The sequence below is a fragment of the Magallana gigas genome, chromosome 3, assembly GCF_963853765.1.
Source record: "Magallana gigas chromosome 3, xbMagGiga1.1, whole genome shotgun sequence".
Classification (NCBI taxonomy): Eukaryota; Metazoa; Mollusca; class Bivalvia; order Ostreida; family Ostreidae; genus Magallana; species Magallana gigas.
This window is the reverse complement of record NC_088855.1, coordinates 6,916,683-6,938,475: the sequence shown is the minus strand read 5'-3', so window position 1 is coordinate 6,938,475 and position 21,793 is coordinate 6,916,683. Positions and strand designations below refer to the sequence as shown.

At 33.1% G+C, this 21,793-nt stretch overlaps 2 protein-coding genes across 4 annotated transcripts in view; both read right to left on the bottom strand.

The window, feature by feature from the left end:
• Nucleotides 1-6,754, bottom strand: part of LOC105321717 (RAB11-binding protein RELCH homolog) — a 41,865-nt gene extending 35,111 nt beyond the window's left edge. For all 3 annotated transcript variants that reach the window (XM_066078277.1, XM_066078276.1, XM_066078278.1), the window contains exons 1-12: nucleotides 6,433-6,754; nucleotides 5,779-5,868; nucleotides 5,415-5,486; nucleotides 5,100-5,272; nucleotides 4,813-5,001; nucleotides 4,412-4,500; nucleotides 3,854-4,186; nucleotides 3,662-3,740; nucleotides 2,293-2,391; nucleotides 1,775-1,887; nucleotides 1,338-1,428; nucleotides 1,025-1,096 (exon numbers count right to left, since the gene is read on the bottom strand). In XM_066078277.1, the coding sequence (XP_065934349.1) occupies nucleotides 1,025-1,096; nucleotides 1,338-1,428; nucleotides 1,775-1,887; nucleotides 2,293-2,391; nucleotides 3,662-3,740; nucleotides 3,854-4,186; nucleotides 4,412-4,500; nucleotides 4,813-5,001; nucleotides 5,100-5,272; nucleotides 5,415-5,486; nucleotides 5,779-5,868; nucleotides 6,433-6,730 (1,698 nt within the window). In that variant the 5' untranslated portion in view covers nucleotides 6,731-6,754. The remainder of the gene's footprint in view (nucleotides 1-1,024; nucleotides 1,097-1,337; nucleotides 1,429-1,774; nucleotides 1,888-2,292; nucleotides 2,392-3,661; nucleotides 3,741-3,853; nucleotides 4,187-4,411; nucleotides 4,501-4,812; nucleotides 5,002-5,099; nucleotides 5,273-5,414; nucleotides 5,487-5,778; nucleotides 5,869-6,432) is intronic.
• A 902-nt stretch (nucleotides 6,755-7,656) lies between these two features.
• On the bottom strand, nucleotides 7,657-17,311 carry LOC105321715 (leishmanolysin-like peptidase). Its single transcript, XM_011420133.4, has 17 exons — nucleotides 16,906-17,311; nucleotides 16,020-16,154; nucleotides 15,615-15,697; nucleotides 15,156-15,267; nucleotides 14,822-14,997; nucleotides 14,504-14,609; nucleotides 14,270-14,370; nucleotides 13,888-14,005; nucleotides 13,263-13,370; nucleotides 12,690-12,766; nucleotides 12,484-12,594; nucleotides 11,680-11,812; nucleotides 11,208-11,300; nucleotides 10,542-10,611; nucleotides 10,160-10,290; nucleotides 9,865-10,020; nucleotides 7,657-9,571 (listed from the first exon to the last, which is right to left on the bottom strand). The coding sequence occupies exons 1-17, from the start codon at nucleotides 16,993-16,995 to the stop codon at nucleotides 9,401-9,403; spliced, it is 1,971 nt and encodes a 656-aa protein (XP_011418435.3). The 5' UTR covers nucleotides 16,996-17,311; the 3' UTR covers nucleotides 7,657-9,400.
• Between the last annotated feature and the right edge of the window lie 4,482 nt (nucleotides 17,312-21,793).

Here is a 21,793-nt window from a genome sequence, read left to right as displayed (position 1 = left end):
GTCCATTGATATCGTTCGGGGTTTCTTTTTTTCGCTTATTGTCATCATACTTGTTCAAATATTTTCAATGATGTTAAACTACTTATTCACAAAACGCAATATTAATCGATTTTGTTAATTTCATTTACTTCCAAAGCCGCTTAGGATTTATTTCATGCTTTTTACAAAAATGTATCAGTTACTGCTGCGCCGCCTTAAACGCTGACATCGTCATTTTATTACGAGTTAACTTCTCAACTTGTCACAAAACGCGCTTTATAATATTTAAAAGTTTTGTTATAGCCAAAACATTTTCTGAGTAACTAATAGAATTATTATCCGATATCAATGTATGTTTTATTTGAATTTGTTCATTCAAAAAGTACTTTTCCTCGCAATTTTCATTTCATTATGTTGTTTTTTTCTTTTTGTTTTTGACATTGCGCCGCATGTCGAATTTCTTATCTAACATGCTTTCATTTCACTAATTTATTCTCAAACAATATTTGATTTTACAACATAATTTGAATGCAAATATCTTGAACCCTTTGTGGCACAAATTTCATCTTCCTTTGTCTTCGATTAACTGAATAACGCCACTTGTCTACGCTATTTTGGGACAACCCTCGTATAATGCAAACTCATAATATCAGTATACAATACAAACTCAAAATCTTAGTACATGTATAAATACAAACTTAGAATCTCAGTCTACAATACAAACTTAGAATTTCTGTCTATAATAAAGCTCAGAATCTCAGTCTTTAATGCAAACTCAGAATATAAAATACAAATCATACTACCAAAAAACCCTCAGAAATCAGTCTATCATACAAATTCAAAATCTCGGTCTTTAATACAAACTAATGTCTTCAACAAATACTGGTACCCATTAAAACAGTTTCATCTAGATCTATTAACTCAGTGTTGAAAAAACACTGACTTATCACAACTTGTTTTTTGCCTTGTCAATGTGGTAAGATGATTCACACAGCATGATGTAAGGAGAGTAAGATGTTAATATATGCATGATGTAAATACTGACTGGTAAGTAGGATGCCAGCGCCCCACAGGCCTCAGCCACCAGGATTCTTCTCTCGGGGTACTTGTGATTTATCTGGACAAATAAATTTCAATGCTTTAGCTAACTGAACAGAACTATATTTGCATCGTGATATGTAAATGCCAAAGAGCCAGAGGTAATGAGCAACTTTATGCAATTATACCCATAACAAAATATTTCAAATGGCAAAAAAACTTTTATTGTCAGTTTCTCACATATTAAAAAAATTCAAAATAAAATGTATTCACCAAACCAATCGAAAATTTGCATTAATACTCCTGTAGGAGTCTCTAACCTGTTCCCAGCACTGGGGGAGGAGTTCTTCAATCAGTCGAGCACTTCCTGTATGTTGTGCGAAGGCCACACAGCCTGTCATTATCATCTGTCTGTCAATCAGAAACCAAAAGGATTTATACTTTTAATGAACCTAAGTCAACATTCATAAATTTTATAATTTTCAGCCTTTAACATTTATATTTGATTTTTTTCAGTTTTAAAGTTATGAATTACTTTATTGTATGGAAAAAGTCCTTAAATTTTAGGTTTAGATTATACCGCTTTCTTTATGCATAACTCTTTTAAGAGAAATTAAAAAAGTCTAAAAATGACAAAAATTCAACTACATCTACATTTCTTTGATTATTCATTATTTTAGCTAACAAACCTTTGTTCTTCATCTGGTTTTTTGATCAGGTGAAAAAGAATGTTCAGGAGTTATTTTAGCCAACAAACCTTTGTTCTTCATCTGGTTTTTTGATCAGGTTAAAAAGAATGTTCAGGAGTTTGTCCCTCTCCTTGGAGTCTGGATGCAGCATGGCTGTGCATAGTATCAAGGGAATTAACTCCTGTCAAATCAACCATTATTAATGAATACCCAAGGTTTGCACAGTAAATGTTTATAGTGTCTGAATCTTTGAGAACCTTTTGACTTGTTCATTACAATGTATCAAATGTTATTTTCTTCAGTTTTAAGTATTTTTATTCAATGGCTTATAATATCTAATATAATATTTAAGGCTTCCATATATACCGTTAAAATTGTCTCTTTTTACTGTTCACTAAATAACATAGAAATTCAACTTTTTTTTAAAATTTGAGCAGAATTCCTTCCCTAAAATACATACGCAATCCTACTTAATTTTCCTTTTTGAATAATTGTTGGTAAATGGGGTGAAAATGAAATGTTGGGTACGCCTACTCATAGAACATGTAATGTACAACCTGTATATTCTAGAAAACAAGAGACAAACCTCTCTCTTGGCCAGGAGCACATTGGGTACAATATGAGGGAGACAGCGAGCCAACATGGTGATGATGTGGTCTCTGTCTGCTCCGATGATCTGCGAAACCTACAGACAAATAAATCTGGATGGTTAAAGGCATGACATTGTATACCTACTCATACTTTTAATAAGAAATGACATGAAAAACACAAAAATCATTTCTGTATGTAAAGGACTATGTGCGGTTTTATGCATTTTTTGCCCCCAAAATCAAAAATTTAGAAAGAGCTTTAAAAATAAGGTGAAAGATAGTTAAAATCATATTGGAAATAAAGGTGTAAAAGGTTATAACCACAGTGACGTCATAATGTAGAAATGACGTCATGAAGATTGCATTATTTTGATAAATTGATGTTTTGTAGCAAAATATAGGTGTTTTCCGATGGTTTTTCGACTGGGAAACATCGAGCGCAGGCTTGCTCAAGGACCATTTTTTAATATTATGTGTATAACTTTCTGTCTAAAAACAAATGTTAAAATCGCACTTGAGCAGACCTGCGCTCTGTACTTTCGAATGCAAAATATGGAGCAAAAATGAGAATATTTTCACTTTTTTGCAAAGGACTATATATGGTTTGAGCCTAAAATGGCCCCCTAAAATGAACATTGTCATTTTACTGTAATTTTTCGTTTTATTTGTACAAAGATACATTTGAAGTTTTTTCATAATTTTCATTTTGATTTTAGTATCCACAATTTAAAAATATGACATCATAAAGTTTACCTTTTCCCGCCATTTTCTCATTTTTAGCATAAAACGGCTTGTTTTTAGGTAGTTTTTCTGTAAGGAAACATTGAGCGACTGCTTGAACAAACAAAATATTTTCGCCAAAGATATATCTATCCAATACTTATAAGTGACAAAAAGTTCATTCTTGTTCAAAGAGTCGCTCAATATTTCCCATTCGAAAAAACATAAGAAAAATGTCAATTTTTTGATTAATTTTGATTAAATTATAAAAATAGCGTCACTTATGACGTCATATACTGCCAGTGAGTGCATATAAATCAAATAAATAGGTGGAAAACATATTTCATGTCAACTCTTTTATAAAATAACACAACAAATTAATGTACCTGAATCATTTTAAAAATAGCGAATTTTGGGGGCCAAATTTGACTAATATCATATATAGTTCTTTGCGGGAATTAGGTCATTTAGGTGACGTCATAGATAAACAGCAAATGAGCAATGATGACTAAAATCAAGATTAAAGTTATAGGCATCCTCTAGACAATGATTTGTGAAGATTTTATTTTTATACGATTCTATTTAAAAATTGGTTGAAATCGAGGGCAGATATTTGACCATACCGCACATAGTCCTTTTTCTTACCTCATGCACAATACGATTGTCTTTAGAAACATGAAAACAAACATCTAGTAATGCTTTTCTGAATGTTGGCGTCAAATGCCTAGCAAAAAAAAAAAAAAAGAACCCCTAATTTTTTCTTTTTCTCATTTGTTTCTTCTCAACTCACAAGATACTGTAAAATATTAACACTTGGGATACTCTGATACAGCTGACCTTTTTGATGTGTCTTCTGTGCTCTCTGAGGTGGGGCTAATGGTCATTGTCGGACTTCTGTCGTCCAAGCTTCCATTTCTGTCCAGCACCACGACGGACTCTGACGACCCCTCACTAATGTCTCGGTCCCTAGACTGGTCCCCATTTATCACAGACTTAGCCTTACTATCACTATCCTTCACTGAATCAGTCACATCTGTCCTATCACATTCCTCATTACAATTGTTTACAGAATTGTCAACACCCAATGTGCAATCATTATCCTGATTGGTGGAAATGGAATGCTTTTTTGAAGGAGCAGAACTGTATATCACTTGGTTTTCAGATCTTTGGCTAAATGGGGAAAAAATTTTAATATGGAAAAATATAAAGAACAAAAAAAACCCAGAAATACCAGCTACAGTCAACCTAATAATATAATAATTAACACATAATTTTAATTGCTGATACTGGTGAATTCAGCAGAGTTTGTGTATCTCAGATCGTATCATCATAATTGTAACATAAAATATCCTAAGAAGAATATATCATAAATAAATTCTGATGCATTAAACTTACTCATATAATTCAGTAATCTGGGATTTCAAGCTCTTGTTTTCTTTCTTACAAACATCAATTTGATTTTCAAGGTCAGCAACCTTAGATTCCTGTAAATTAAACATAAAATCAATAAAATGTAAAATACCCCAGTACAAAATATAAATTCTACACTATTCTACATCTTAATCCTACATTGGCTGAACATTATTTCTTTTGTGAATGTTTGGATCAATATTAATTTTAAATAAGATTGAATTATAATCAAATCTGTTTAAAGATCAAGGTCAAATCAACAACAACATGATGATGTGACCATAACCAAATGACCTTGGATTATTGCTATATTCTTTTGTAAATCACAAATATAATACATATATCATCGTCAAAAATGTTGGCATCTTGAATCAGACAGAACTCACCAACTGAGATTTCAGATCGGTCCATTCCTCCCACACCTTTTGGTCCTCCTCCCTCTCCAGCTCTACCTGGCAGTGGAAGTCCTCAGTTGACATCACTGGAGTGGCATGGTTGCCATAATCCTTGTAAAGATGCAGCAAACTCGGAGGACGAGCCATGTTCAAGCCAACATCATCCCAGTCCTCAAAATCCTGTCCCAGCATAAAAAACCAAGCAGGTGCGTTCTTATTCTTCATTGCCATTAAGCTTGTCCTCTACAACATGATTGTACTTACAGCTCTATCCTTACCTGGTCCTCATTCTCCTCAGAGAATGTAACTGCTGTGAGTTTGTAGTTTTGGAGGAGGAGATACTCATTGATCAGGAAATTGATGGCTTTCTTGTCCATTGGTTTAATGGCCTCCTCTTGACCCAAGGTCACCACGCCCTCATTGACCTGTTCTGTGGACCCTAACTCATTTTCTGTAAATCAGGTTACAACAACTTAAAATTTCTTTTTTCATAAATCATATTATTATCAATGTATGTTAATATTTGAATTAAATAACAGTTAACATTTTTTTTTTCATTTACATTTCAAATTCAAAACATTAAAACAATTTACCTGCTTCCTGTGTTAAACTAGCTCGAAGTGATTTAATAGTTTCTTGAGCTTTTCTCAGCTCAAACTCCAGAACTGCAAAACATAACATTGTACTGGAAAAGGCAAAATAAAAGCCAGTTCATAATACTTAAATCAATAAAATTATTCCTAGTAAATTCATAAAAGTTTATATGACATAATTTTAAAAATACTTAATCGGATATTACGTCACCAACTACTTGTTCAACTTTGGCTTTAAAAAAAACCAACAACTTACAATGCTTTGAATAATTCTGCACTAACATTTTATCCCACACATGTCTCTAGCTGGTGTTTATTTAAGAAAATATATTTTTCATTTTTAAAATTTTTTAATCTAATGTACCTGCCACTCGTTCATCAACTTGCCCACCTCCATCATCAGAATACCTGGCAAAGTCCAAAGAATCGAAGGTTTGTATGCTCGAGGTCCTATCTATAATTTCAAACATATAATATTTTTAACTTCATCTTTCAAATTCACCTGGCCAATAAATACATAGGATAAATCATGTCTGGCTATAGTAACAATGAAGCTACATGTACTACAATTAAATGATGGCAGCATCACAGACTAGTCAAAATATATTAATTTAATAAAATTTCAATAGGTTATGAGAAATGGATACCTTGTGATTATCTGATTGCTAAATTGACAGCATATGATTTAATATCAGCAATCATAGCATTAGCCATATAAATGTTGGCACATAAAAAATATGAATTAAAGACTCTTATGAATAATTTTAAATATGTGGATATATTTTTGTTATCACAAATTGCAATACAATTTTCGGAATCCAAAACATTAAGTTGATTGAACATATCTTAGCATTATATCAAAAAGTTTTTGGGCAGTCCAATGGAATGAAACATAATTGTCGCGCTATGACCAAAACAAGATATGCACAGTACCTACTCAAGTCAGTCACACGGTTGACATTTCATTGCGCAATATTATCATAAACTGAAAAAACAATTAGCAATTCAGAAACATTACGTAATGAAGCAGTTCCAAATTCATCTTTGGTACGCTCAAAATTTCCCGGATTGGAGAAATAATCCCGAAGACGTGGGATTTCTCTTCCGGTCTCCAAAAGCTCGGTGTGAAACTCAAGAGCTGTCAACACAAAGTTTTCCTTCAGGAGGCTCGCAGCAAGTGCATCCAACGAAAGTTCATGGTGGTCGCTCGTCTTTGCAGCCTGAGATTCGATGTCATTTTCACCTGTAGCCGTAATCCCAGGCTTTTCCACGTCCTCATCATCGAGGAACGGATTTGTGTTGGGGACGTCCGCCATGTTTTTGTCACGTGACAAAATTTACCTCTACGTTTTAAAATTTCATAATCCGGATAAATACGGAATTTTGTTGGTATTTTTATAAAACATGCCTTTTTGCTTTTTTTTTAAATGACAACTGTTTTATCAAAATATGATTGGTTACTTCATTAACAAATATAATCTCAAAAAATATAATGGAAATTGGCTAAACTTTTCTTCTTCCTTAGTTAGAGCAATAAAATTCGTATCCTCAATGCATAAAGTATATCCTGACTAAACTGTTTAAACAAAATGTAGTTGTTTTGATTTATGTATATTATATATCCATCACTATTTTATATAAAATCATAATAAGGGGTACACCTTTATTTGGTATATGATCCTGGTCATGGCACCAGTTTTAAACAGGATTGGAGCCACAATCTTTTAATTTTATTAACAGATTGTATTAAAACCATTAATTTGATATAAGAACGTTATAAGAATACAAATCTTTTCATGTATACACAAAATCAGAAAGAAAACATGCAGGTACAGCTGGTGCAAGTTGTTCACAAAAATTATAAACAATTGCCACACCTGTGCATTTCTCTCAAAAAGGAGGCTGAGAAAGTGCATCAGCCTTGAGTATCTACTCCAAGGTAAGCAACAACGATGTTGCTAGATTTTTTATCAATGTCTCTCAACTAGTTAAATCATTTTCTGCCAGAAAGAGGGGTAGAAACTATTGGTTATAAAAAGAAGAAACTTTTAGATATTGCACAAAAATCACATACCAACCAAGTTCATATCCAAATGAATGAATCAAATCGAAAGCAATTGAAAAAATATGTTCTTTATTCAAAGAAGTATAAATAAACATGCATAAAAAACACTAAATTGATTTGTTAAGATGTTCTTTTTATATTTACAAATAAATGATATTTTCTTCTTTAATTTCTGATAGAAATACATGGATTCTGATTTATATTAAAAATGTACTATATATGTATGTGTTACAGTTTTGATACAAGACATGTCTGTGTTAAGGTACTAATCATAGTATTATATGGTTTTAACAAAATTCAACACATGTATAATAAAATAACACACCTGTATACACCTTAAAATCAGTGTATAAAAAAACAAAAAAAGTATATGTTATATAAAGAACTCTTGCATGTAATTACATGTTTACCAACAGCTTACTGTAAAATATCCCTAAATCATGTGCATTAAAAAAATCTCTATTCTGTAAAAACTCCAACATAAAAGTTTTGTTACACAACATTAGAAACCTATAAAACAATACATCACAGAGTCAATTATTGCACTGACACAAAATTCATAAGATCAATGTTAATTAAGCTCATCTTCCTTAATGACGGGAAAATTGAAAGACCTTTCTCACAGATAACTTACATGTAGCTGTGTTATATTGTATGTCCTTTGTATGAATTTTTTTTTTTTTACAGGTAGTGTAAAAGACGTTCATAATAATGTGCTAGGGACTGGCAATTTTACTTCGTTATAAGCATAATTCAATATATCCAACAAGTTTACAACATGTAATACAGTCACATAAAAATTGCTTGGCTGTAAGCATCCATTCGTTTTAAGCATGTTCGTTATAACCATGTTTTACTGTTCTAATTTTCCGATAGCTTGAGAAAAATATTATCGTTTTCTTAAAATCTATGGAGTCTCATTCTAAACAGATCAATGCAAACTTGACATACAGTAACCTACCATAATCTTTTACACAAAGAAAATTTCACAACCAATGAAACATCTGATTTTAATTTGTACATAATAATAAAGAGAATGCCTCCTCATTAATTCTAAACAACCATGTATTATGCTCTGTAGGAACACAAAAATAGCAATACCAGGTATATGTTGTAAAAATATTAATCCAAAAGCATTATCTGAGCTAAGCAACCTAACAATGCCAAACTATTTTAATACTCACAGTTCCATAAATATTAGATGAACTCATTCTCACTTTTTAATAAAATGTGAGAATGAAATAAAATGTTACCCCATTTGTGAGAGCTGGATGGTCATGGCCATTTTTAGGCTATATTTACCTCCTTTACACTAAGAGTTCTGAATAAAGATTTAGGAAAATGTTCAAATTTTAAAACTAAAATATTTAGATTCCTTTTTAACTAAATGATAGTTTATGGCCAAAATATCACAATTAAAAGCTTACTGCAGATCTGATCGTTAATAAGTTCTGATCATTGATAAGTTCTGATCGTTAATAAGTTCTGATCGTTGATAAGTTCTGATTGTTAATAAGGTTCTGATCGTTGATAAGTTCTGATCGTTAATAAGTTCTGATCGTTGACAAGTTCTGATCGTTAATAAGTTCCGATCGTTGACAAGTTCTGATCGTTAATAAGTTGACCACCAACCCTCCTTCCCATTATGAGCCAATACTTTCTTTGTTACACATGCTCTTAGAATAAAATCAGTATTTGGATCAATTTAAGTTGGAAGATACATTTTATGTACATGTAAAAGTGGAGTATATGTATAAGATCTGATTTCTACATGTATTTCATGATACATAGACGCAAAGGCACATTTGGGAATGAATACAGTATGCAGGAGGCTTATAGTCTATGAATTCAACCTGCATAACAGCATGTATATCAGTAGTTCATAATAAAAAAAAATTGGCCTATATTTATAGGTTAATTATCACCTGTTGCAATAATATATCAATAAACAGAATAAGTTGAGTACACTGATGAGATTTCGACTTCTGTCGGACAGGTAAGATATGGCACCACAAGGAACACGCAGATCTGGTAATTTGTTAGTGACTACGTCGTAGGGAACAACTTGACGTGGACACACTACTCCTTTGCTCTGAAATTTTAAAAAATAACTTCAAAACAAAAAAAAAAAAAGAAAAAAATTATACTTACAGTAAAATTCCTTATTTCATTTAAACACTTAATTCCCCCGTTTTGTATCAAATCGTGAGAATTTAAAGAAATTTACAGAAATTAAATGTTAAACAAAGCATCACCACAGAACATGCAAATATCATAATTTGTTGTACTGATGATTCAACTCAACTGATAGACTTCTGGACAATGAAGACACATGATGTATCCATTAGAGAGGAATGTTTAAACATTGTATAGAGGAGCCCTAACCTGACAGACATCTGGACAATAAGGACAAACGATGCTTCCATCGTGGAGGTAATGTTTGGATGTGTATCGTACACGGATTGTTTGCCCAGCCTGTAGACACTGGTAGCTCATTCCATTTACAAACAGCACCAACCCAGCAGTGTTACTGCACTCAAACTGAAAGGTAAATCATAAACCTATACATAAACTGAAAACCATTCCTTTTATGGCAGTAATGATTTTGTGGAATTTATAGTGTATTTTACTTAATTGGCTACGATAATTTAAGAATTAAAGAAGAAGAGTATTTTCATACCCTGTAGCATCCACTTCCGTGATGGGTTGGGTAGATCAGTCTATTGCATTGTCGGAAACTCCACGAAGATCCATGATTGACACACACAGAGTCACTCCCAAAATACTCCCCATAAAAGTTTGCAGAGCCCACTGATAATTAAATCAAACAACATTTAAATCATTATTTTAAAAGAGCATAATCTTGATAAAAACAAAAATCAACGATAGGGATAAACATCACATAGACAGTATACACCAAATTTCAAAAAAGTACTAGTACAACAAAAATTTGATTAGTAAATCTATCATCTTTTAATTTACCTATCTACGAAACTGTGCCCTTATCAAAATCCCCAAAATATTGTCCCTGATTATTAATAAAACCATAGTATCTATGTCACCTGGAACATTTCCGGTCAGGAAGCACCTGGAGTCCCGGATGCTCTCCTCCTTATCTCTCCATATAAACTCCTACAATACACACAGAATACAAAATAAATACCGTATCTTTATTAGTGCTGCAATCATCTTAATGAACCTGATTGTTTGCAATCAACAACCACATGTATACATTACCATAATGGTACATGTAACAGCACACATTCAAACATTACAATTTGTTTGACCTTGGACTTTAGAAATGACCTCAAACTTTACCAATACTGAACAGGTGACATTGTCCATTGATTAACAAAGTTATATATTGGGTGTATTTCTTAGTCATGATTTAGTCCCCTATATATCGTGGCCTCTTACAGACAATTAATAGTCATAATTAGAACACACTGGTATTAAAACTACCTAATGTAGATGATTTAATTTCAATTTTGGACCAAGACGTCATAATAGAGTAAACGATAATGTAGAAATTTTTAAAACAAAATTCAATGTACTGCACTGAAATATATATATCAGCACATGTAAATGTATACGTTAGTCAATATGATATTTACCTGTATATATTGGCACTGTAATGATTTTTACCTCTGATATGGTAATATATGTATACCACTTGGACAGTAATATGATTTCTACCTGTAGATTTGAACAATGAAAATGATAGTTACCTGTAAATACGGACAGTAGTCAGCCAGTTCTACAGCGCCGCCCAATCTTTGGTAATCTCCTGACCACTGTACCCCAGAAGTGGAAGTAAAATACTGTAAAATAATTACTGGGTCAGCAATCAAAATAAAACATGCATAACTTGTTCTGTTCACTAAAGCGGTACATATTCGATAGGTTGTTCTGTAAATGTAAAGAATTAGGTCCCTTTGCTGACATTACTGTAGATTCCTAATTAAACATGAGGAATTAATATTTGTGTAAAATCGTGAGAAGCACCCTTCACAAATTTTTGTTTAATTATTTACATTTATTACTTTGCCTTTATTTTTTAAGAGCTGATTAGTAAAAGAAATAAGGAGAAAAGTTCTTCATTCGCAATTTTATATTCATGGATTTGATACAAAAACAGCTAGATCGCAGAATTAAGTACTCGCGTGATATAACAAATTTACAGTAACACTGGTTCCATACCTGGTACTCAGGTGGTAGTGGCCCGGAGTACGTCACAAGGTTACAGAATGCCACCGCCCTTCTATCTCTTGTACAGTCCGTTTTCAACATGCTCTGTCTGATCTGCTTACAGAATGGATGCATGTCTTGTGCCCTACAACAAATTCAATGTTTGAACTTTTATAAATAGACATTCTCTCAAACACATGCATGCATCATCACTGGTTTACCTTAATTCTAATATGTCAGTAAAAAGCTCAGCACAGCTTCTTTATACAGACTCAAAAAAAAGTAAATTTAGAAATACAGATCTTGTACAACACAAATATTAAATTGATCCAGGAAATCCTGTTAAGAACTAATTTTTCGTATTTTCTCAAGTATATGAGTTTTAAACACTTTACCTGTTTACCTGATAAGGCAATAAACCTCAGCCCACAAACCAAGATTCATGAGAAAATAAAATTTGCTTCACTACCGTGTATCGGTAATGGCTGACAATGTAACAAGACTAAAGAAGTTGAGTTTCAAGGGTGAGTGTAAATCCATCTTTACTAATAGCTAACCCTGTTACTATTGTGAAGACTTACATAAGTGGGTGTAGGTCTATCAACCAATGGATAACCCTGTTATTAGAGTAAATACTTAAGGGGGTGGGTGTAAGTCCTTTATCCAATGGCTACCATGTTACTAGTGTAAATACTTACAGGGTGTAGGTCTTAGGTCTAGGGGTGTAGGTAGGTGTAGGGTGTAGGTAAATACTTAAGGGGGTGGGTGTAAGTCCTTTAACCAATGGATAACCCTGTTACTAGAGTGAATACTTACGGGGGTGGGTGTAGGTCCATCCATTCCATACAACTCTTCTTCACAAAATCACAGCCAAGGTTCTTGCCCCACTCCAGGTCTTCAGCCAAGTTGTAATTCACTTGATACCAGCTAAAAAAGTGGACAGTATATAACAAATAATGTGCCCTAATGATTGTGTTCAACTGCCATGCAATGTAAGAAATGCTGCAGATAGTTAAAATTACCCAGTGTCCTCCATAAGAGCCAGAGTAACTCTGGAAACCACTGGATTCTGTGTGTATGTTCCAGTCATCACTTCATTCTATAAGAATGAATACAATATACATGTACATTTACCAGTTTGTACATATACATGTAGTACAAACTAATATTGTGAAAATGAATGCAGAAGGTACATTATTATTACCGGGTACTTAGTATATGTTTACTCATTGTTTTTCCCTGATCTTGCATGCATAAAATACATCAAATGTTAGCTGGATATATTTCTATACCTGCCAAGAAGCAAACTACGTTCTACATGGCAACATGCAGGCCAAAAGAAATTTTTCATTATATTTCTTTTGTACTGGTATATTTACAAAGAAGATTCACAAAACGAAACACTTAAAGATTTATTACTGTCTATGAAGATACATTGGGAAAGGCAATTAATCCAACAGGTAAATTTCTGTTAACAATTAGTAAGAATTTTTATACTGTAGTAAGCAATAATTTTTCATTCCTAAAAAATGTAATAAAAGGTTATATCAGTAATCCCATGAGAAAAAAGTTGATAGGTGATGAAAGTGTGTTACCTCAAACAGTCGTTTTTCCCAGTGTGTAATGGATGTTCCATAGATACCTTGATTCTCCACTTCTGCTCCCTCCAAAGTGGGGCAGTTAAAATGGCGCCGTACCTCTCTCTAAAAGTCGGACAAATGGAAAAAATATTTTCAATATTAATTATCCTGTTTACAAGTACATGTAATTCCAAAATCAAATGTTATATCACAGAAGTTTCTGTTACATGTACTTTTACAATGCATGAAGTTGAAAGTGACATTTTAAACTTAAATACAAGTATTAGTGGTTCCTGCATTTCAAATTCTCAGCCAGAAATTTAACAATACAATGTGACAGGCAGGTATTTTATTTACCAGTGTTCTCAATGCAAAATTTAAAAAGGGCAAAAACTCAAATTTTCTTTTTTTCAAAAATTGAGTAACCAGTATTCCTTTTTTTAAAAAGCTTTTAAAATTAATCAATGTGAATGCATTTGAAACAATGTAATGGAACCTGATAAACTCATAATAATATAATAATATTTTATGGGTGTACAGGAAAAGAATATTGAAACTTGATATTAATATTATACAGGATATTCTGTGTACTGGTGTAACAATGATACATGTATCTAAAACATAATGATAGCCTAACTACCTGCACTGCTGGGGTGACAATCATGTTAACACGCTTGTTTCTTCTCCCCTGGGCTGTTTTCCATCCATACCTGACCACCTCCCTCATTACTCGGTTACTCCACATGTAAAACTTGTATCTGACAAGAACAGAACAAAACAACTGCTTTATAAAAAATTCAACACAATTGAGTATGAGCCAATCTTTATTCATACACTTGTGGAAGCAAGTTAATTGTTTTATTTTGAGTCCATTCAGTCTTAATATCATCAATTCAAACAAAATGGAACTTATTTAAAATGGTATGTAATATCAAACACAGCTTTATTATGGTAAAATTAAACTGGGGTGAAATGGCACTGGGTTTAAATAACATGAAGAACTAAACACATTTTCCTCTTACTCTGTATCTATGCTCCTTGGCTTATTACTGTCCGGGTCTCTTGGTGTGAGGGGGTTTCCAAACTGATCCCTAAAGAAAGCATAAAGGCCAGCGGAAAATCCCTGAAATTATTTTGATACACGTAAGTAATGCATCTTTTCAATGTACAAAAACCGCTGGTCTAAGCACTTTAAAAGAAATTTTCATAATTGGCTCTATAAAAATTAATCTGTTGAGATAGTGAGTATACTTTACCAATGCATGCAAAATTTCATGCTTCATGGTAGACAATAACTGGGTTACATCATGTGAACGAGTTGACACAGAATCTGGACAAATACTGATATAGCCTGCAACAGGTCTGAAATAAAAACACAAATTTGTGTTACAACACACTCTCTGTTGTTACAACATTTGCAACATAGACATGTCAATAAATGTATCAACTGCAGAATTATATCATTTCTAAATGAGTGCAACATACATGTAATTCTAAATATCCATGAAATAAACTTTAATTTTTTAAACAACAAGCTTAAAAATATTCCAATAAGATGCAGGTGTAATATATACCTATCTAAGACAATTTCCTGTTGACAGTGAGCTGCGTATGCGATGGTTTTGGCGTGTTGACATTTGACTGAGGACAAGGCGGCGACATACAGAATAAAGTCTGCGTTAGTGACGCCCTTCCCTGCTTGACCAGAGCTTCGAAACTGACCGGTTTTATGGTCATGATAGTAGCATTGCTGCAAAGATTCCACAAAATCATATCAAAGCAATTTTCGCTAAAATTTCTCTCATTGAAACAAAAGTTAGTTTACAGGTGGTAACAAATTTCAAAATAAAATATCATCTTACAAACTTGAATGAAAAAGTGTCAAATATTTAATTAATGAGAGCCTACATTTAAATGGTCCTCTGGAATGACAAAATCTCCACATGTTGTGGTTGGAGAGCAGAAGTCTGAACAGTAACGGCTTCCCCCATTGTACAGAACCATGTTCTTGACACACCCCCTAAAAGACAACAACAACTGGAATAAAATCAGTTTACTTCCAATACCTACATTGTATTACAATCATTGTCAGAATGGTTTAACTTCCTAATACCTATATGTGTGTGATAGTATCATATTTAACACAGCATAAAACATTGCTTTACTTCCTATACCTACATCATATACATATTATAAACAGACTAAACATTGCTTTACTTTTATGATAACATTGTACATGTACATGATATATTAAATTCACTGCAACCATTGTTTTACCTACCGTGCCTACACTTTACATGTATTACAATGACTGTAAACATAGCTCTACATTGCAATCACTGCATGGTTAGTGTTCAATCTTCCTACCTGTTCAGGCGAATAGTGCTTGCCCAGGACCGTTTGACCTTGAGTGCATTCTGCCAGTACTGAACGGCCTCTTGGACAAGGGTCTACAAAATTCATAACAGTCATATAAATATGAAGTATCAAAATTCATAAAGACTCAATGAATGCAAAACACAAATTACATCCCAATGCATGAACCTTTCAAAAAATTACAATCCAAAAAAATTGCCTTCCACATATTTGATTCCAACACCCCTGGATTAAAAGTTAGAGATACCCGGTACATGAAATTCTTTTAAACTTTAAAAGAATTTTTAAAATTATTTTTAACATTTATGTAGCACAGTGCAGGATACTTACCGGTACTTGTTCATCAGGGTAATTGGCTTAATTACAAAAATACTTTGATGTACTGTATGTACTTACATTGATGAGAGACTGGTGGGAGTATGGAAGATTCTTAATGCTGCTGTCAATGATAGTTCTGATTCTTAGTTTCTCATGGACACTTCTCTTAGTGATGTTTATGTGGTCATCATCCAACTTCACATCATAGACAACCTAATATAAAATATGGTCGTTAGAAAAAAACTTCAAACGCACATGTAATATTATATACATTTACTACACATTGATATTGGCATAATTTTATGACACTTCTGATTTACAGAAACAGAACTATTACAATTATATTTATTTCATCAATCCCTAATCCATTATGGAAATCACTATTGTTATAAAAAATGGTTAACTAGTAGTCTAATTGACCCCATTTTGATCAAATTTTAATTTCAATAGTTTTAAGTGCATGCAGTAGCCAAGTACTTACTCATGAAATATGATAAGTCATATAATGTCTTTATAAATCATAGATACATAATTTTTCCTTCTATTTTTTATCATATGACCCATTATGCATTAGAGTTAGTGGGCTACATGAGTTAACCAGTAACCAGATAACTATGTTAAGTGTTTCATCATAGTACATTGTATATATACATGTATATATTAAATATGCACATAGCTGATATATAAGATATTTACTTGTCACAACCTAATTTTAAGTGAAAATCACTTATAAAAAATACTCATATTTAACACTGAAAAACAAATTTCAAAGGATATGTTAATTTTTTTGTGTCATAAATGATAAATGTCAAGATATAAAGCTTGTCAAATAAGTTCATGCTTTCACACAAGGAAAATAACTATTTCAAAAGGTGAGTTTACAGGTGCTTGGTTTACGTTACATTCATAACTGTATATAGGAACAATGAACAGGTTGTTGACACTCATGTTCCCTGAATCTCACCTCCTCGGGCGTGGGTGGGCGGTGAATACAATCCTCTCCACTCATGGCCAACCCCCATAAACACACCATTATCAAACATAAAATCCCCATCCTTAGATCAGTTGTTAAAGATTCATATAATTCAAACTTCCGTTGGACACTGCAGTCCTCTAGAATTCCGAAAAAGTTCTAAATGCATCAGCTGGTATGTGCACCATCCTATCAATATTCTTGGCAGGCTTTCAACTTGCTGCTACCCTTCGGCATGTTCTGTTTCATGTAGAAAAACCTGATATATTTGTATGTAACTGACAATCAAAGGTCTTACATTCTCTATAAACCATCATTATCTTGTCTGTCATCATTAATTATCCTCCATCATAATCATTAGGATTTGACAGAGGAAAGTCGAACGAACAGAAAAGAAAGGCACACCGAACCCGATGGCTATTTAAAAGTAGATCAAACCCAACGTTTTAAGCAAATCAAAGTGCAAAATGTACTCATGGTAGTTCTCATTTTCACTTTTTGACTTCAACAACAAATATAGAAAAAAAGTTTATATATTGAAAGTATATGCATACAGAAATTCCACAACCTATTTTTTTTTTTTAAATCAACCGCCCCCAAACACTACATTATTTAAGTTATTTCTGAGACTCAAGTTCCCTTTACCCTCTGGAATAATACACTTATTTTGTGGCATATTTACGAATGAAAGTGAGAATTTACAAAACCTACGTATTATTTTGTATTTTTAAATCACAGTGCTTAAGAGATTTTGCATCTACAATATATGTTATCTTAATTAAATTCACGAACATTTCCGATAATCTCAAAAAGGTCAGTCTTCATGTTGATGAATTTCTAATCTTATCCTCTGTGCTATATTGATTTTAGAAACTACGACATTGCAAGGTTGTTGTTTTTTTTTACCGGGTATTTATATTTTAAGTAACTTTATTATGTGAATTAAATAAGTTTGACTTTCCCGGGGGGAGGGGTGATGGACCCCTCTTTAGAAAAATCTTGGTCGGTATTGGCAGTAAGCGACACATGCATGTACACACAAACTCCGCAATCACGGGCATGTTCTTTAAATTGCTTTGCTTTGATGTTGAAAAGAAGTAGCTCAAAGATAATACATATAATGTAGTAGTGGTTGGGTTTTTCATTTTATTTTGAAGCAGGTAGCAAGCGATATACGTAAATTGCACCGATTTATGTCGCTGTTGCGCACTAATCGAACACTCTTACAACACGCATTTGTTTTGCATTGCTTAGGACACGGACTACAAGTAAAGGTCAAATTGTCTATGATACCTTGCACGGAACTTCTATATCATAGACGGATAAATAATTCTTAAATGATTCTTATTCAACATCGTCGAAAAACGAATGCATGGCATTCGAAATATGAAAATATGTTCTTTTGAGAATTCCGTCATGGGATGCAGTGACGTAATGAATACAGCTGTTCTCATGAAAAGTTTGAATAGAGAAAAAATCATTTCATAAACCCTAATGGCGTACATTTAAACATTTTTCAGTTAGGTTCTAGACTGCGATATCAAATCACTGGAGATGCTGGTACTGTTTATTACCATGATACGCTACAGGCTACAATAGGTAAAAACTTGTTTAAAGTTACTTATATATAAATAGGGTATCTCTCTCTCTCTCTCTTCCCATACATTTAATGGCTTATTGATAGAAATTCAGAGTTATCATGGAGTTGCCCCCCCCCCCCCCCCCACTTTTTTGGGAGCTTGTAAAAAAACTAATATGAAAATAAGGAAATTAAGATTGAAAAGTTATATACTAACACCCCCCCCCCCCCCCCCCCCCGGATTATGATTTTGAAGATTTTGGGAAAGTCCTAATTACCCCTTCTTTTTTTTTTGCTTGTCAAGATTTTTTGGATGAGTCTTGCTCCCCCCTTTCAGAAACGATGCTACGTGCCTGTAAAAAGACTTGTAACCCCCCACCCACCCCCACCCATACTCCTTGACTAGGATACTTTACAGCCCGAGGAACAGACGTCGTCCTATAATGTGTTGCATATCTATTTGTGTAGTGTTCAGAGATACCATTTTAAATTTCTGCATACAACTGCAACACGACACTTGGAATCTATATGTCTCAAATAGGGACTCTGTGAAGACCGTGTATGATAGTTACATACAACTGCAACACGACACTCGGAGTCTATGTCTCATGTAAGGACTCGGGGAAGACGTTTTATATGGAAGTAAAAGAGTTATTTCCCTTTGGTCGCTAATTTGAGGCCAATGTCTGTGACATGGCTATGTGAGCAGAGGAATATCTATTTTCATTTTTTTTTTAGGTTAATGTAATAACATGATAGCCTCAACATCGTAAAGATTTTTACGGATATTTGAGATGATAATTTTTCATTGATTATATGAGACACTAGGTTGGCCGTGAAAGGTGAATTGTTGACCCAGATATGTTGAGAATAGAATAATTTCCATTCAGAATGGCAAACATTTGCATACATACTTTATAATCCTTACAAAATGTAATGGCGTTCGAACACCATTCTGGTTTAAATGTATACACGAAATTCAATTTGAGAGATAGATAGCTAATTAAATCATCATAGATTGCATCTATAATCACTTTATCATATCAGTGTTGTGCCTAGGTTTGTAAATTTTTTTAAACGTCGTGGGCGTTACCGTGACATTAATCTGTAATTTCCAGGAATAAGTTAACTTTATTACACATCAAGAATGAAAATTCGTTTGTACCATACCCGCTTCATATAACCATAAACAATTCAGATTATACCAATGTATCTGTTGACGTCCTGTGTCATACAAACAGTTAATGGAAAACTTAAATTATGAGTGATAAAAATCTAATTACAACTAATATCTAAATAAGGGAGGCGCAATTTACACGTAAAGCGGTGCACCCCTGGTCTTAGAAACTATTTGAAGGGTATTAGCTACAAAAGCTTCGCCCAGGGAAATTCTTTGACGAGAACCACTGTCATTCATATCGGTTATTACTAACATACTAAGTTTTATCGCAGAATTCTCGTTGGTCTGTACTAAATTGATCGCAAATCCCCCCCTCTGGCAAAAGAGATACAATCCCGAAAAGGCAAACTGACATTTTTCGTTATCAATTAATTTTTATCTGAGAGCATGAATCAAATTATCCAAAAAACGAGAGCACATTATTGTTCTGTTAATATACCAGTGTGACCCCTGTCCATTTCAATGTTAGGGTTAGTTGTAAATAATCTTTTTTAAAATTACCTTGTACATGTAGATCTTACTCAGGCACGTAGCATCGTTTTTGAAAGTGGGGGGGGGGGGGGGCAGACTCATCAAAAAAATCTTGACAAGCAAAAAAAAAAAAAAAAAGAAAAGGAAATTAGGACTTTCCCCAAATCTTCAAAAACCTAATCCGGGGGGGGGGGGGGGGGGGGGGGGCTGGCGTGGTATATAACTTCAATTTCAATCTTAATTTCTTTATTTTTATATCAATTTTTTACATCCTCCAAAAAAGTGGGGGGGGGGGGGGGCAACTCCATGATAATTCAATTTTTTATATGTTAATTTTAAAAAATTAGTTGCTGCGAGAAAAAGTGGGGGGGGGGGGGGGGGGGGGGGGGGCTGATGCTACGTGCCTGTTACTATACTATGTAATATATGTATAAATGTACTACATATTTCAAATTGAAAAGTTTGAAATATTATAAGAGGTTTATTCTATACAAAATTAAGTTGTAGATTACATGTAGTTCTCGACTATACAATGTAATACATGTACTATATAATCTGAAAAGTTTGAAATATTAATTGTGAGGAGTTTGTTCTATACAAGATTAATATTATTAGATGATTATTTTATTGTGTAATATTTGCAACACTCAAAATAATATTTGTTAAGCTTTGAACAATTTTTATTATTATTTTGTGTTTTTAAACGTTACAGGTTTTTTTACCCTCTTACTCATCGTCGCCATTGTTGTTAATAGACCGAGATGGATATCACGTGACCCTATAATAAAGCAAACCATAGTGACCTTGCTTAAAGATCATATCTTAGAAGTCAAGGACACAATCACTGTTATTAAACTTTTTGTTGTTTTTTTAAATTTTGCCAAGAGCTTCAAACATAATTATAAAAATTTAGAAATATTAATTAAACCCTAATTGCTTCGGGACGGTTATTTTGGTGTTATTTCGAAGATATTCAGAATTTTTCTTTCTTTATCTTTCAAGCCCGTCTACAAAACACAAACAACAATGTTATCAAAAGGCATAAATAATTTGGCACCCTTCATATGACAACATTTCTATACCATCATCAATGAAATAGTGAAATGTTTTATGGACATAATCTGTGACATTTTTTTTGTAAAACAAAAATTGATTCGATCAGAGTTTTTTTTATCGAATAGAAAGCATCAACATTAATTTTCTTATTGAAAAAAAAATCATAAAAATGGCTAACTTTTGATTTTGCATAAATACCAGTGTAGTGAGAAATGAGGAGATTAGTGAGGATTAGTTTAAATCCCTACATCATCCCCAAATCGACATAAATCTATCAGCAAAGCCCTATAAATGAACGAGGGTAAGCGCATCATCGTCAGTAGAATCACGGGCTGATGAATATACTCGCATTTCCCGAGTCCTTCGCGATTTCAACACAAAAAAGACTTATTTCTTGATGGCTTCGATATTAGCCATAATTATCAGGGAATGCATAAATACGTGGATTATCATGCTGTTTACAAATTTACAGCAAATCAAATTCCTTAAGCATTATATAGTACAAAGTGTTTTGTTGTTTTCTAAGTTTTTAGAGTTTCTAAGTGCAATATTTTGAGTTATGCACTGAACACATATTTTACAGGAAGATAAAG

Excerpts from the sequence above, each read along its gene's own strand:
- LOC105321715 (XM_011420133.4), bottom strand. The coding sequence starts at position 16,995 with ATGGGGATTTTATGTTTGATAATGGTGTGTTTATGGGGGTTGGCCATG. Across the intron at positions 12,767-13,262 it reads GGGAAAAACGACTGTTTGAG|AATGAAGTGATGACTGGAAC; the intron begins GTAACACACTTT and ends TCATTCTTATAG. Across the intron at positions 10,291-10,541 it reads CCTGACCGGAAATGTTCCAG|TGGGCTCTGCAAACTTTTAT; the intron begins GTGACATAGATA and ends TTTAATTATCAG.